We start from the raw sequence: 17,132 nt of genomic DNA, 5'->3' as shown, positions 1-17,132 counted from the left end.
GTTCCACCAGCATTTTGTGTGTGTGTAAGCTCGAGTTGTCAGGCCGCTTAAATTTAAACCACCTAGACAATTTACAGGTCATTTTTCTTTTTGAACTAAGCTCCTAAACTGTGCAATTCAATACCCAAGACCGTAAGGGGACTCAGCTGACACTTCCAAACACCAGCCCAAAACCCATTTATTTAACCTTGCTTTTAACGGACATCTTTTTTTAAACTTTCAATTCGAAGTCTGCTCGCTATCTGGCTACAAAGCACCCTGAGCCACGTCATTTGCATGAGAAGCACTCTGTCAACAACAAGATATTGTTATGGTTATGATTAATTGAACTCTAATCCAACGCTGCCTCGGTGCGGTAGCCGGCGTAACCGACTCCAGGCCAGGCGCCGCGCCACACCGCCCCCTGGTGGGGCACGCCGGCCCCCACGCCTCTCTCTCTCTCATGCCCAATGCAAGAATGCAAACCGTGAGGCAATGATTGGTTGGGTTTGGTCTGACCTCCAGCCTCCGCACTGTGTTTCTGCCTTGTCCCCCACAGGTTACTGGCATATAAGTATCTTCCTTGTCTTCTACATCTTCGTCGAGCATTTCATCTTCTTCACGTGAGTGTATGCGCAACTGGGAGTGTCAGTCCCATTCAAAGTTCCTCACCCAGGGAACCCATCGCTTGAAATTTACTCCTACTGCCCCTTCCCATTCACCCCCACTGTCCCAATGGGACCCACCTCTTCCCATTCACCCCCACTGTCCCAATGGGACCCCACCCCTTCCCATTCACCCCACTGTCCCAATGGGATCCCACCCCTTCCCGTTCACTCCCACCATCCACACTCCCAATGGGACACACCCCTTCCCATTCACCCCCACTGTCCCAATGGGACCCCACCCCTTCCCATTCACCCCCACTGTCCCAATGGGACCCACCCCTTCCCATTCACCCCCACACTCCCAATGGGACCCACCCCTTCCCATTCAACCCCACTGTCCACACTCCCAATGGGACCCCACCCCTTCTCATTCACCCCCACTGTCCACACTCCCAATGGGACCCCACCCCTTCTCATTCACCCCCACTGTCCCAATGGGACTCACCACTTCCCATTCACCCCCCACACTCCCAATGGGACCCACCCCTTCCCATTCACCCCCACTGTCCCAATGGGACCCCACCCCTTCCCATTCACTCCCACTGTCCACACTCCCAATGGGACCCCCACCCCTTCCCATTCACTCCCACTGTCCACACTCCCAATGGGACCCCACTCCTTCCCATTCACTCCCACCGACCACACTCCCAATGGGACCCCACTCCTTCCCATTCACTCCCACCGACCACACTCCCAATGGGACCCCCACTCCTTCCCATTCACTCCCAATGGGACCCCACCCCATTCCATTCATTCCTAATGGGACCCCACCCCTTCCCATTCACTCCCACCGTTCACACTCCCAATGGGACCCCACTCCTTCCCATTCACTCCCACCGACCACACTCCCAATGGGTCCCCACCCCATTCCATTCATTCCCAATAGGACCCCACCCCTTCCCATTCACCCCAATTCATTCTCAATGGGACCCCACCCCTTCCCATTCACCCCAATTCATTCTCAATGGGACCCCTCCCCTTCCCACTCTATGGAAAAGCTCTGAACTTCAGTGAATTCTGCCCTCCAGCAGAGGAGACACAGTCCACTGGCAACGCTTGCCAACAGAGACACTCCTCCAGTGTTAGCTGCTTAGGTTACGACAAGACCAGAGGGTCCTGGGGTTGGCCACAACACCCGACCTGGATTACCTTCAGTCTGGGAGTCCTGGGGTTGGTCACAACACCCGACCTGGATTATCTTCAGCCTGGTTGTCCTGGGGTTGTCCACAACACCCGACCTGGATTACCTTCAGCCTGGGAGTCCTGGGGTTGGTCACAACACCCGACCTGGATTATCTTCAGCCTGGGAGTCCTGGGGTTGGTCACAACACCCGACCTGGATTACCTTCAGCCTGGGATTGGACACAGCTCCTGACCTGGGTTGTCCACAACGCCCGACCTGGATTCCTCTTGTTCCAGGCTTTTCATCGCTATCCTGGTCGACAACTTCCAACTGATCATCAACCAGCAGAACGAAGCCAAGAAACAGAAGGTGAGAGCAGATTCCACACTGTGCCCGGCACCCTAACTGGCCCTGGTGCGTGGGGGGGGGGGAGGGGGGAGGGTCAGCTGGTATTGGGGAGGGAAGCCGGAGATCGGGACAGTTTCCATGTGGACTCCAAAATTCACTGCCCCGCAGAGCCCCAGATGAACATCTCCCCCGACAGATACTGCGGGAGTGCTGGGTGCTTTTGGATGGGGTGGGGGGAGAGGGGTCCACACATTGACCTTTGGGGTCAGTTGGGGGAAAGCCAGTCATGTGTCAGATTCTTGGCCAGAGAGAGAAAGGGAAAGGGACTGTAAGCAAGAGACTCCCAGCCTCCTTAAGATGTCAAGAGATCACCTACGTTTTGGGCGAGCGGAGTCAGAAGCAACGTTCCCTCCAAGTTTGTTTCACAGCTGCTCGGACCGACCATTGCCCTGAGCAGGCAATTGTTACACAGCCTGGAAACTGTGCGGTTTTATTTTTGTAATATTCACTTTGAGTATTTAGAATGAAAATCGAAGTGTCACCTATTTTTGAATAAATTTATTAGTCGACAAATGAAAAACAGCACGACAAGGAAATCTTCCGCGTTTCGTAAACATTTTCCTTGCCTGCCTTTATTCCGGCTGCCTGGCGGCAATGGCTGCATGCGCGGGAGCGGCGGTCGGAAGGGGCCGGTACTGTGCTGTATCTCTAAGTAAAGCGTGGAGCTGTAACGTCCCCCCCGTCGTGCCTTTGCAGGAGTTGCTGAACGAGAGGGGCAGCCTGTCCGATGAATTCACGGACGCCGCGAACAAAGGTCTGGTGAGGGGACAGCAGAAACCCTTCCCGTTGGTTGGTTCTGCGCGGCTGGGTGACAGGGAGGGGTGGGGGAGTCAGTGGCCACTTTATTAGGTATCCCAGTACACTTGCTCGTTAACGCGAACATCTATAATCAGCCAATCGTGCGGCAGCAACTCAATACATAGAAGCTTGCAGGCACGGTCAAGAGGCTCAGTTGTTAGGCCCGAACATCAGAAAGGGGGAGAAAGCGATCGAAGTGACTGTGACTGTGGAGTGATTGCTGGCGCCAGACGGGGTGACTTGAGTATCTCAGAAACCACTGATTCCCTGGGATTTTTCATGTCTCTGGAGTTTATAGAGAAGGGTGCGAAAAGCAGGAAAATATCCAGCGAGCGGCAGTTCTGTGGGCGAAAATGTTTCCTTTTCAAATCTTTTTAGTATTATTATTATTATTATTCAAAAATAACACAGGTACATTTAAGTAACAACACTTACAATCCCTCAAAAAAAATTATCTTAAAGATTTGAAAATTTTTGTGAATTTTAAAAAAAACCCCTACTAAGCAAGAAAAGTGAGGGGAAAAAAAGAAACCCATTGGGAGTACAACCCCGGAGCCGTGCGTCATACAGAAAGCTTCTAAAAATAACCACCGAGCCGCCAACAAGAAAGAAAGATATATCAAAAAAAAATTTACACTCAGATCGTGGAGGAAATCTGTCAGTTCACTGAAATGACAGTAACGAGCAAGTGAGCCACGTCTCTTCTCAAAATCAAATAAAGGTTCGACTTCCAATTTTCTCCAAGCTAAGACACAGCACCGCTTGAGAGAAAACGTTTTGTTAATGAGGGAGGTCAGAGGTGATTGGCCGGACTGGTTCAAGCTGACAGTGACCAATAGTGGTGTGCAGTCTCTGAACGCACAACACGTCAAACCCTGAAGTGGTTAAGCTGGGATGGCACTGGAGATATCTAATCAAGAAGCCACTGAGCATACCTATGTAAGACTACAAAGCACAGGAGCAGAATTAGGCCATTCAGCCCATTCCATCCTGGCCGATCGAGTGGAAGGGAACCTGTTCTGCCCCGCCCCAGTCAAGCTCGCAAGTGCGCCTCTTTCATCTTCCACGTGCTCCCAATCCCAGCCGGGGGGGGGGAATCATGCGTTGGCGACTCCCCCACGCCGGCTGGTCGGGCAGGACCGACCGCGTGACGGAACGCAGCGGGAGAAACGCAACGGCCAGCACGGTTCCGAGGAGGCAAGTGCCGCCGCACTTTCCGAATCGGGCTCGGTGTCACCGTGAAGTTTGTCCTTTGGCGGCAGCAGTACACAATTTAAAAAAAAACCACTATAAATTGCAATCAGGGATTATATATTAAAAGTAAACAAAAAAGACAAAACAGATAGTGAGGTGGTGTTCATGGGTGAAATTGGATGGTGGAGGGGAAGAAGCTGTTCCTGAATCGCTGAGTGTGTGTCTTCAGGCTCCTGTACCCCCTCCCTGATGGCAGAGGGGAAGAAGCTGTTCCTGAATCGCTGAGTGTGTGTCTTCAGGCTCCTGTACCTCCTCCCTGATGGCAGAGGGGAAGAAGCTGTTCCTGAATCGCTGAGTGTGTGTCTTCAGGCTCCTGTACCTCCTCCCTGATGGCAGAGGGGAAGAAGCTGTTCCTGAATCGTTGAGTGTGTGTCTTCAGGCTCCTGTACCTCCTCCCTGATGGCAGAGGGGAAGAAGCTGTTCCTGAATCGTTGAGTGTGTGCCTTCAGGCTCCTGTACCTCCTCCCTGATGGCAGAGGGGAAGAAGCTGTTCCTGAATCGTTGAGTGTGTTTCTTCAGGCTCCTGTACCTCCTCCCTGATGGCAGAGGGGAAGAAGCTGTTCCTGAATCGTTGAGTGTGTGTCTTCAGGCTCCTGTACCTCCTCCCTGATGGCAGAGGGGAAGAAGCTGTTCCTGAATCGTTGAGTGTGTGTCTTCAGGCTCCTGTACCCCCTCCCTGATGGTAGCAACGAGAAGAGGGCATGTCCTGGGTGGCAGGAGTCCTTAGTGATAGAAGCTGCCTTTTGAAGACTTTCTGGTGCTAACATAGCATGCCCTCAGCTTACTAATCCATGGGCCTATGGACCCCGATCTTGATTGCTGGCGCTGTAAAGCATACACGTACTGATTACCCCGTAATCAGCCTCCGTGTAAGAATCCTTTTAAGACGCAATCCTCTGACCAGAAGCTCATCAGAGACGAAGGGGGCAATTACACCGTCGGAGAACACCGAGGTTCAATTCCTGCCACTGTCTGTACGTTCTCCCCGTGACTATGTGGGACTCCTCCAGGTGCTCTGGCTAGCTCCCGCACTCCAAAGACGTACCGGTCAGGGCTGCGGACACGCTATGTCGGCGCTGGAAGCATGCCGATACTTGTGGGCTGTCCCCAGCAAACCCTCGCGCTGTGTTGGTCGTTAATGCCAACGACGCATTTCACTGTGTGTTTCGATGTACACGTGACAAGTAAAGCTGATCTCTTTTTGACTTTGTCTCTGTGTAGCACTGTCGGACTGTAGTTTGCAAGAAGCGTCTTCAGTAAACAAAAGATAATGCCAGGTTGTCATGGAAACCTATGGAATATTGAAAGGCCTAGATAGATTGGACGTGGAGAGGATGTTTCCTATAGTGGGGGAGTCTAGGACCAGAGGATACAGATAGAGTGGACGTGGAGAGGATGTTTCCTATAGTGGGGGAGTCTAGGACCAGAGGACACAGATAGAGTGGACCTGGAGGGGATGTTTCCTATAGTGGGGAGTCTAGGACCAGAGGACACAGATAGAGTGGATGTGGAGAGGATGTTTCCTATAGTGGGGAGTCTAGGACCAGAGGACACAGATAGAGTGGATGTGGAGAGGATGTTTCCTATAGTGGGGGAGTCTAGGACCAGAGGACACAGATAGAGTGGATGTGGAGAGGATGTTTCCTATAGTGGGGGAGTCTAGGACCAGAGGACACAGATAGAGTGGATGTGGAGAGGATGTTTCCTATAGTGGGGAGTCTAGGACCAGAGGACACAGTACAGTGGATGTGGAGAGGATGTTTCCTATAGTGGGGGAGTCTAGGACCAGAGGACACAGATAGAGTGGATGTGGAGAGGATGTTTCCTATAGTGGGGGAGTCTAGGACCAGAGGACACAGATAGAGTGGATGTGGAGAGGATGTTTCCTATAGTGGGGGAGTCTAGGACCAGAGGACACAGATAGAGTGGATGTGGAGAGGATGTTTCCTATAGTGGGGGAGTCTAGGACCAGAGGACACAGTACAGTGGATGTGGAGAGGATGTTTCCTATAGTGGGGGAGTCTAGGACCAGAGGACGCAGATAGAGTGCATGTGGAGAGGATGTTTCCTATAGTGGGGGAGTCTAGGACCAGAGGACGCAGATAGAGTGCATGTGGAGAGGATGTTTCCTATAGTGGGGGAGTCTAGGACCAGAGGACACAGATAGAGTGGATGTGGAGAGGATGTTTCCTATAGTGGGGGAGTCTAGGACCAGAGGACACAGATAGAGTGGATGTGGAGAGGATGTTTCCTATAGTGGGGGAGTCTAGGACCAGAGGACACAGATAGAGTGGATGTGGAGAGGATGTTTCCTATACTGGGGGAGTCTAGGACCAGAGGACACAGTACAGTGGATGTGGAGAGGATGTTTCCTATAGTGGGGGAGTCTAGGACCAGAGGACGCAGATAGAGTGCATGTGGAGAGGATGTTTCCTATAGTGGGGGAGTCTAGGACCAGAGGACGCAGATAGAGTGCATGTGGAGAGGATGTTTCCTATAGTGGGGGAGTCTAGGACCAGAGGACACAGATAGAGTGGATGTGGAGAGGGTGTTTCCTATAGTGGGGGAGTCTAGGACCAAAGGACACAGATAGAGTGGATGTGGAGAGGATGTTTCCTATAGTGGGGGAGTCTAGGACCAGAGGACACAGATAGAGTGGATGTGGAGAGGATGTTTCCTATAGTGGGGGAGTCTAGGACCAGAGGACACAGTACAGTGGATGTGGAGAGGATGTTTCCTATAGTGGGGGAGTCTAGGACCAGAGGACGCAGATAGAGTGCATGTGGAGAGGATGTTTCCTATAGTGGGGGAGTCTAGGACCAGAGGACACAGATAGAGTGGATGTGGAGAGGATGTTTCCTATAGTGGGGAGTCTAGGACCAGAGGACGCAGATAGAGTGCATGTGGAGAGGATGTTTCCTATAGTGGGGGAGTCTAGGACCAGAGGACACAGATAGAGTGGATGTGGAGAGGATGTTTCCTATAGTGGGGAGTCTAGGACCAGAGGACACAGATAGAGTGGATGTGGAGAGGATGTTTCCTATAGTGGGGAGTCTAGGACCAGAGGACACAGATAGAGTGGATGTGGAGAGGATGTTTCCTATAGTGGGGGAGTCTAGGATCAGAGGACACAGATAGAGTGGATGTGGAGAGGATGTTTCCTATAGTGGGGAGTCTAGGACCAGAGGACACAGATAGAGTGGATGTGGAGAGGATGTTTCCTATAGTGGGGGAGTCTAGGATCAGAGGACACAGATAGAGTGGATGTGGAGAGGATGTTTCCTATAGTGGGGGAGTCTAGGACCAGAGGACACAGATAGAGTGGATGTGGAGAGGATGTTTCCTATAGTGGGAGAGTCTAGGATCAGAGGACACAGATAGAGTGGATGTGGAGAGGATGTTTCCTATAGTGGGGAGTCTAGGACCAGAGGACACAGATAGAGTGGATGTGGAGAGGATGTTTCCTATAGTGGGGGAGTCTAGGATCAGAGGACACAGATAGAGTGGATGTGGAGAGGATGTTTCCTATAGTGGGGGAGTCTAGGACCAGAGGACACAGATAGAGTGGATGTGGAGAGGATGTTTCCTATAGTGGGGGAGTCTAGGACCAGAGGACACAGATGGAGTGGATGTGGAGAGGATGTTTCCTGTAGTGGGGGATCTAGGACCAGAGGACACAGATAGAGTGGATGTGGAGAGGATGTTTCCTATAGTGGGGGGGGGGTCTAGGACCAGAGGACACAGATAGAGTGGATGTGGAGAGGATGTTTCCTATAGTGGGGGGGGGGTCTAGGACCAGAGGACAAAGCTTCAGAATACAAGGGTGTCCCTTTAGAACAGAGTCATAGAAAAGTACAGCAGAGAAAAAGGCCGTTCGGCCCATCTAGTCCGTGCCAGACCATTTAAGCTGCCTACTCCCATGAACACACCATGACCACAACCCTCCATTCCCCTACGATCTGTGTACATGTCCAAACTTCTCCCAAACGGTGAGATCGAGCTCACATGCACCACTTGTGCTGGCAACTCGTTCCAGCGAAGAAGTTTCCCCTCATGTTCCCCTCAAACCTCTCACCTTTCACCCTTAACCCATGACCACTGGTCGTCATCCCCCCCCCCCAACCTCAGTGGAAAAAGCCTGTTGCGTTTACCCTATCTATACCCCTCATAATTTTGTACACCACTATCAAATCCCCTCTCAATCTAGTTTTAAGAAATAAAGTTCTATTGAATCTTTCCTTATAACCTGGCAACATCCTTGTAAATTTTCTCTGTACTCTTTCAACCTTATTTACACCTTTCCTGTGGGTAGGTGACGAAAATTGCGCACAATACTCCAAATTAGGCCTCACCAATGTCTTATCAGTATAACTTCCCATCTCTTGTACGCAGTACATTGATTTATGAAAGCGTTCTTTACGACCCAGAGACGAAGAGGATTTTCTGTAGGCCGAGGGTGGTGAATCTGTGGAATTCGCTGCCACAGGCGGCTGTGGAGGTCGTTGGGCATATTTAAAGCGGAGGTCGATAGGTTCTTGGTCAGTCAGGGGGTCAAAGGTTACGGGGAGAAGGCAGGAGAACGGGGTTGAGAGGGGTAATGAATCCGCCATGACGGAATGGCAGATCACTGGATGGAGTGAATGGCCCAATGCTGCCCCTATGTCATGTGGTTGGAGTGCTGGTGGGGCTGGGACAGTGGCTCCTTACACGCAGTTGCTGTCTGTGATCCCGGCAGAGGGTGAGGTGAACAGTGTGAGAGAAGATAAAGAGATGATCCTGATGAGGGTCATCGATGAACACTACAACAAACAGACACAAAGGTAAGAGTGTGCGAGGAGGGTAGAGGTAGGTGGGTGGGAAGAGGGGTAGTGGTGAGGGGATTGGGTGGGCGTAGGGGTAGAGGTGGGTGGGGTGGGTAGTCAGAGGGGTAGTGAGGGGGTGGGTGGGCGTAGGGGTAGAGGTGAGGGGGATGGGTGGGCATAGGGGTAGAGGTGGGTGGGGAGGGTGGTCAGAGGGGTAGAGGTGAGGGGGATGGGTGGGTGTAGGGGTAGAGGTGGGTGGGGTGGGTAGTCAGAGGGGTAGTGAGGGGGGTGGGTGGGCGTAGGGGTAGAGGTGGGTGGGTGGTCAGAGGGGTAGTGGTGAGGGGGATGGGTGGGCATAGGGGTAGAGGTGGGTGGGGAGGGTGGTCAGAGGGGTAGAGGTGAGGGGGATGGGTGGGCGTAGGGGTAGAGGTGGGTGGGGTGGGTAGTCAGAGGGGTAGTGAGGGGGTGGGTGGGCGTAGGGGTAGAGGTGGGTGGGTGGTCAGAGGGGTAGTGGTGAGGGGGTTGGGTGGGCGTAGGGGTAGAGGTGGGTGGGGTGGGTGGTCAGAGGGGTAGAGATGATCACCACAGGGATAAAGATTTTTACAGAGACCAGCAGCAAGTCCGAGCTCAAAGCTCCTCTCTCTAACTCTGATCGCTGTCCTGCATTGTGGGAGGCAGCACTGCACTATGGGTGTGTGGACGGTGGGGGTGAATTGGAAGTGGTGGGTCCCATTGGGAGTGAATGGGAAGGGGTGGGGTCCCATTGGGAGTGCGGACTGTGAGAGTGAATGGGAAGGGGTGGGGTCCCATTGGGAGTGCGGACTGTGAGAGTGAATGGGAAGGGGTGGGGTCCCATTGGGAGTGCGGACTGTGAGAGTGAATGGGAAGGGGTGGGTCCCATTGGGAGTACGGACTGTGAGAGTGAATGGGAAGGGGTGGGGTCCCATTGGGAGTGTGGACAGTTGGAGTAAATGGGAAGGGGTGGGGTCCCATTTGGAGTACGGATGGTCGGAGTGAATGGGAAGGGGTGGGGTCCCATTAGGAGTACGGACGGCCGAGGGGTGGGGTCCCATTGGGAGTGAATGGGAAGGGGTGGGGTCCCATTGGGGAGTACGGACGGCCGGAGTGAATGGGAAGGGGTGGGGTCTCATTGGGAGTGAATGGGAAGGGGTGGGGTCTCATTGGGAGTGAATGGGAAGGGGTGGGGTCCCATTGGGAGTACGGACAGCCGGAGTGAATGGGAAGGGGTGGGGTCCCATTGGGAGTGAATGGGAAGGGGTGGGGTCTCATTGGGAGTGAATGGGAAGGGGTGGGGTCCCATTGGGAGTGAATGGGAAGGGGTGGGGTCCCATTGGGAGTGCGGACTGTGAGAGTGAATGGGAAGGGGTGGGGTCCCATTGGGAGTACAGACAGCCGGAGTGAATGGGAAGGGGGTGGGGTCCCATTGGGAGTGAATGGGAAGGGGTGGGGTCTCATTGGGAGTGAATGGGAAGGGGTGGGGTCCCATTGGGAGTGAATGGGAAGGGGTGGGGTCCCATTGGGAGTGAATGGGAAGGGGTGGGGTCCCATTGGGAGTGTGGATGGTGGGAGTGAATGGGAAGGGGTGGGGTCCCATTGGGAGTACGGACGGCCGGAGTGAATGGGAAGGGGTGAGGTCCCACTGGGAGTGAATGGGAAGGGGTGGGGTCCCATTGGGAGTGAATGGGAAGGGGTGGGGTCCCATTGGGAGTGAATGGGAAGGGGTGGGGTCCCACTGGTAGTCTGACGGAAAGAGCCTGCGAAGTAAGAATTCTATTCATGCCTCACTGTCCTGAAGGGTAACGAGTGCTCTTGGCAGTATGGGATCTGGCGATGGGACTGGTGGGGGATTGAGTGTGGGGTACCCCTCCCCTCCTCTCACAGTGCAGAGCCCCCGCCTCACAGGGAGAAGATGCTGGCAGGATTAGGGAGGAACCCCTCCCCTCCTCTCACTGTGCCCTGCCCCCGCCTCACAGGGAGAAGATGCTGATATTCTACTGCTTCCAGCTGCTGGGGGCCATCGAGCACCAGCTGTACCTGTTCGAGATGGAGAACACCATGCTGAATGAGACCCTCGACTGCTTCTTCGAGGTACAGCCCAGCTCCCTCAGGGCGGCGGAGGGCAGCCTCGGGCAGGGCACCTCGAGGAGGGATCGGTTCCAGGTGAGGGGGGACGGACTCTTGAAGGGAATCGGGTGTCCTTTTATTTACTTCCATTTCCGTTAAGAGTTACAGCGCGGGACACCCACCTATTTAACCCTGGCCGAGTTACGAAGGGTCTCGGCCCGAAACGTCGACTGTTCACTCTTTTCTGCCTGGCCTGCTGAGCTCCTTTGGCATTTTGGGAGTGCTGCTTTGGCCATGTCTAGGTAACCAATTAACCGACTAACCGGTACACCTCTGGAGAGTGGGAGGAAACTGGAGCACCCAGACGGCCACGGGAAGAACGCACGCACTGTAATAGTGTGGCACTACCACGGACGGTGACCCAACCAGAGTTCGGTCTCTGGAACTCACTGGGTGGAACGGCTGGCGTAACGCTTCACAGCACTGGCCAGCGAAGTTCAAAGTAAATTCATTTTACCAGCATTGACGGTAAATAGGAAGATAAACCACAGAATCAATGGAAAGCTACCGTCCATCTCGAAGGACAATGGGTGATCATCATCACGAGCCTGGGAGGAAGGTGTGGAGATCCCGAGACGCCCCAGTCGTCAAGATCCCCCTCTCGGCCTCACCGGTGTAGTCCGAAGGAAAGCTTATGAAGCGATACGTTTGGCCCCGGCTCGGCCGCAGGAGCTGCCGGGAGGATGGTCAGTGACGTCCAGCCGCCTTAGGGGCTCCGCTCCGGATCTGCCGTCTGGGTTTTACTCCCGAGGCAGTGGGGCTATTTACCCACAGCTGGGGATCCACACCGGTGCTGCATGTGTAGGGGCCAGACAACCTATGTGCAAAGCTGTGCAATTACAAAAAAAATATATTAGTAGGTGAATAATATTACTGAGAATACCAGTTGTAAAGAGTCCTTGAAAGTGAGTCTGTGGGTTGTGGAATCGGTTCAGAGTTGAGGCAAGTGAAGTTATCCCCTCTACTCAGGAGCCTGATGGTTGAGGGGTAATAACTGTCTCCGAACCTGGTGGTGTGGGACCTGAGGCTCCTTTACCTCCTTCCCCATGGCGACAGTGAGAAAAGGGTGTTGGGGGTCCTTGACGATGGGGGTTCAATTAAACTCAAGTTGTCTCAGGGCTCCAATCTAGCCGCTCCTGAGCCCCAACGACTTGGGGAATCAAGAAGGAATTGGCTTGAGGGGAAGGTTTTAAGGGGAACCCGAAGGGCAACTTCTTTGCCCGGAGGGTGGTGGAAATAAACGGCCAGAGGAAGTGGTTTGGTTCAAATTTAATTGCCATTCGAGCACACACTTGAATACGACTAATAAGGATATTAAAGAGGTTGAAAAAGAGTGCAGAGATGGTTTACAAGGATGCTGCCGGGACTTGAGAAACTGAGTTACAGAGAAAGGTTGAATAGGTTAGGACTTTATTCCCTGGAGCGTAGGAGAATGAGGGGAGATTTGATGGAGGTGTATAAAATGATGATGGGTATAGATAGAGTGAACGCAAGCAGGCTTTTTCCACTGAGGCTAGGGGAGAAAAAAAAACCAGAGGACATGGGTTAAGGGTGAAGGGGGAAAAGTTTAAAGGGAACATTAGAGGGGGCTTCTTCACACAGAGAGTGGTGGGAGTGTGGAACGAGCTGCCAGATGAAGTGGTAAATGCAGACTCACTTTTAACATTTAAGAAAAACTTGGGACAGGTACATGGATGAGAGGGGTTTGGAGGGATTATGGGCCGGGTGCAGGTCAGTGGGACTAGGCAGGAAAATGGTTCGGCACAGCCAGGAAGGGCCAAAAGGCCTGTTTCTGTGCCGTCACGTTCTACGGTCCTAATCGAAGCTGCTGCAAAACACAGCACCAACAGTCACACGCCGCACTTATAGTTACGAAAGCAGAAAGACTGTCACCAAAAATAAATATGTTGCCCAAGTCCCTGAGCATCGTGACACCAGGATCGATGGAGCGGCATTCCCCATCACAAGCAACACAGACAAAATGCTGGAGGAACTCAGCAGGTCGGGCAGCACCTGTGGAGACGAACAAACGGGCGACATTTTTGGTCGAGACTCTCCTTTGGGACTGAGAAGGGGGGGGGGCAGGGGAAAGGTGCCAGAAGAGGGGAAAGAGGCTGGTTCATCACATGCCAGTGCAGCCGCGGGCGAACGCAATCCAACTCCTCTTCCACTGAGCGCATACTGGAGGGCAGCACCGAAGACAGGTACAGAAATAGGAAAGGTTTAGAGGGATACGGGCCAAACGCTGGCAAATGGCACTGGTTTAAATGGCCTTTTCTCCCCCTCCCTGACTTGTAGACCATAAGAGCCCACAAGTCCCTAGCGTTAACCTGTATACCGCTGGGATCTGAGGACTCTTCCCAGGCCCCAGCTGGTTGTGTACGCGAGTCGCACCTCATTCACGCCCCGGAGCGTAGCGGTCAGCATAACGCTTCACAGCGCCAGCGATCTGGGTTCAATTCCCGCTGCCGCCTGTGCGTTCTCTCCGCGAGTCTCCTCCGGGTGCTCCAGTTTTCTCCCCACGTGTTAACGTTAGGGACTTGCGGGCGTGCTACATCGGCGCCGGAACCGCAGTGACACTTGTGGGCTGCCCCCAGCACATCCTCGGACAGTGCTGGTTGTTGACGCAAACGGACACAATTCCCTCCATGTTTTGATGTACGTGTGACAAGCTAATTCTTGATCTGACCTTTAATCTTTATGACCTTGCCCCTCGTGGTTTTATACCAATGGGACAAACCACTCTGGGCGGTAGACGGGAGATGGGGAGGGGTGCAGTGCAGCCTGGGATGTTTACGACCGAGGTGACCCTCGTTCTCCTCTCTCGCAGACCGTCGAACAGAGCAGCAGACTCAGGGAGCGCGAGGTGGAGACCTTGGTCGAAAGGGTTCGAGTCATCAGCCCCACCCCGCCCATCCGCCCTCTCTTCAGCAGGAACAGTAAATAAATAATCTTACGTTGCGTTGTGGCTCTGTGCAATTCTGACCGTTCCCGCTCTCCCGATTCTGCACGCGCGCTGCGTTCCGTGCTCGGACCCAGCGAGACGGCTTCGGGGAAGTCATACCCGAGAGGAATGCAGCCCCAGCGCCACCTCCACCCCGATTCCAGCCAGCAACTGGAAAAGCAAGGATGTAACGCTGAGGCTTTATGAGGCATTGGTCAGGCCGTGCTTGCGAGTATTCCCAGCAGGCTCTGGGCCCCTTGCCAAAAGAAAAGATGTGCTGGCATTAGAGAGGGACCAGAGGGTGTTCACGGGAATAATCCTAGGAACGAAAGGGTTAAAGTACGAGGAGCATTTGATGGCTCTGGGCCTGTACTTGCTGGAATTTAGAAGAATGGTGGGGGGAGGGAATCTCTTTGAAACCAATCAAATAGTGAACAGATAGAGTGGATGTGGAGAGGATGTTTCCTAAAGTGGGGGAGTCTGGGACCAGAGGACACAGATAGAGTGGATGTGGAGAGGATGTTTCCTATAGTGGGGAGAGTCTAGGACCAGAGGACACAGATAGAGTGGATGTGGAGAGGATGTTTCCTATAGTGGGGGAGTCTAGGACCAGAGGACACAGATAGAGTGGATGTGGAGAGGATGTTTCCTATAGTGGGGGGAGTCTGGGACCAGAGGACACAGATAGAGTGGATGTGGAGAGGATGTTTCCTGTAGTGGGGGAGTCTAGGACCAGAGGAGACAGATAGAGTGGATGTGGAGAGGATGTTTCCTATAGTGGGGGAGTCTAGGACCAGAGGACACAGATAGAGTGGATGTGGAGAGGATGTTTCCTATAGTGGGGGAGTCTAGGACCAGAGGACACAGATAGAGTGGATGTGGAGAGGATGTTTCCTATAGTGGGGGAGTCTGGGACCAGAGGACACAGATAGAGTGGATGTGGAGAGGATGTTTCCTATAGTAGGGAGAGTCTAGGACCAGAGGACACAGATAGAGTGGATGTGGAGAGGATGTTTCCTATAGTGGGGGAGTCTAGGACCAGAGGACACAGATAGAGTGGATGTGGAGAGGATGTTTCCTATAGTGGGGGGAGTCTGGGACCAGAGGACACAGATAGAGTGGATGTGGAGAGGATGTTTCCTGTAGTGGGGGAGTCTGGGACCAGAGGACACAGATAGAGTGGATGTGGAGAGGATGTTTCCTATAGTGGGGGAGTCTAGGACCAGAGGACACAGATAGAGTGGATGTGGAGAGGATGTTTCCTATAGTGGGGGAGTCTAGGACCAGAGGACACAGATAGAGTGGATGTGGAGAGGATGTTTCCTATAGTGGGGGAGTCTGGGACCAGAGGACACAGATAGAGTGGATGTGGAGAGGATGTTTCCTATAGTGGGGGAGTCTGGGACCAGAGGGCACAGATAGAGTGGATGTGGAGAGGATGTTTCCTATAGTGGGGGAGTCTAGGACCAGAGGACACAGATAGAGTGGGTGTGGAGAGGATGTTTCCTATAGTGGGGGAGTCTGGGACCAGAGGACACAGATAGAGTGGATGTGGAGAGGATGTTTCCTATAATGGGGGAGTCTAGGACCAGAGGACACAGATAGAGTGGGTGTGGAGAGGATGTTTCCTATAGTGGGGGAGTCTAGGACCAGAGGACACAGACAGAGTGGATGTGGAGAGGATGTTTCCTATAATGGGGGAGTCTAGGACCAGAGGACACAGATAGAGTGGATGTGGAGAGGATGTTTCCTATAGTGGGGGAGTCTAGGACCAGAGGGCACAGATAGAGTGGATGTGGAGAGGATGTTTCCTATAGTGGGGAGAGTCTAGGACCAGAGGACACAGATAGAGTGGATGTGGAGAGGATGTTTCCTATAGTGGGGGGAGTCTGGGACCAGAGGGCACAGATAGAGTGGATGTGGAGAGGATGTTTCCTATAATGGGGGAGTCTAGGACCAGAGGACACAGATAGAGTGGGTGTGGAGAGGATGTTTCCTATAGTGGGGGAGTCTGGGACCAGAGGACACAGATAGAGTGGATGTGGAGAGGATGTTTCCTATAATGGGGGAGTCTAGGACCAGAGGACACAGATAGAGTGGGTGTGGAGAGGATGTTTCCTATAGTGGGGGAGTCTAGGACCAGAGGACACAGAGTGGATGTGGAGAGGATGTTTCCTATAGTGGGGGAGTCTAGGACCAGAGGTCACAGATAGAGTGGATGTGGAGAGGATGTTTCCTATAGTGGGGGAGTCTAGGACCAGAGGGCACAGATAGAGTGGATGTGGAGAGGATGTTTCCTATAGTGGGGGAGCCTGGGACCAGAGGGCACAGATAGAGTGGATGTGGAGAGGATGTTTCCTATAGTGGGGGAGTCTAGGACCAGAGGACACAGATAGAGTGGATGTGGAGAGGATGTTTCCTATAGTGGGGGAGTCTAGGACCAGAGGACACAGACAGAGTGGATGTGGAGAGGATGTTTCCTATAGTGGGGGAGTCTAGGACCAGAGGTCACAGATAGAGTGGATGTGGAGAGGATGTTTCCTATAGTGGGGGAGGTCTAGGACCAGAGGACACAGATAGAGTGGGTGTGGAGAGGATGTTTCCTATAGTGGGGGAGCCTGGGACCAGAGGGCACAGATAGAGTGGATGTGGAGAGGATGTTTCCTATAGTGGGGGAGCCTGGGACCAGAGGGCACAGATAGAGTGGATGTGGAGAGGATGTTTCCTATAGTGGGGGAGTCTAGGACCAGAGGACACAGATAGAGTGGATGTGGAGAGGATGTTTCCTATAGTGGGGGAGTCTAGGACCAGAGGGCACAGATAGAGTGGATGTGGAGAGGATGTTTCCTATCGTGGGGGAGTCTAGGACCAGAGGACACAGATAGAGTGGATGTGGAGAGGATGTTTCCTATAGTGGGGGAGTCTAGGACCAGAGGGTACAGCCTCAGAATAGAAAGGCATCCATTTAGAAGGGAGATGAAGAGGATTTTCTTCAGCCAGAGGGTGGTGAA

The 17,132-nt window shown here is 53.2% G+C and overlaps 1 protein-coding gene across 2 annotated transcripts in view; it reads left to right on the top strand.

Annotated features, from left to right (window-relative positions):
- LOC140717641 (cation channel sperm-associated protein 1-like) overlaps nucleotides 1-14,138 on the top strand; it is a 20,706-nt gene extending 6,568 nt beyond the window's left edge. For both annotated transcript variants that reach the window (XM_073031247.1, XM_073031246.1), the window contains 6 exons: nucleotides 539-602; nucleotides 2,067-2,139; nucleotides 2,875-2,932; nucleotides 8,966-9,050; nucleotides 11,027-11,213; nucleotides 14,008-14,138. In XM_073031247.1, the coding sequence (XP_072887348.1) occupies nucleotides 539-602; nucleotides 2,067-2,139; nucleotides 2,875-2,932; nucleotides 8,966-9,050; nucleotides 11,027-11,213; nucleotides 14,008-14,124 (584 nt within the window). In that variant the 3' untranslated portion in view covers nucleotides 14,125-14,138. The remainder of the gene's footprint in view (nucleotides 1-538; nucleotides 603-2,066; nucleotides 2,140-2,874; nucleotides 2,933-8,965; nucleotides 9,051-11,026; nucleotides 11,214-14,007) is intronic.
- The last annotated feature ends 2,994 nt before the right edge of the window (nucleotides 14,139-17,132 follow it).

The sequence above is a fragment of the Hemitrygon akajei genome, chromosome 28 (genome assembly GCF_048418815.1).
Source record: "Hemitrygon akajei chromosome 28, sHemAka1.3, whole genome shotgun sequence".
NCBI lineage: Eukaryota > Metazoa > Chordata > Chondrichthyes > Myliobatiformes > Dasyatidae > Hemitrygon > Hemitrygon akajei.
This window is presented reverse-complemented; position numbering and strand designations above follow the sequence as displayed.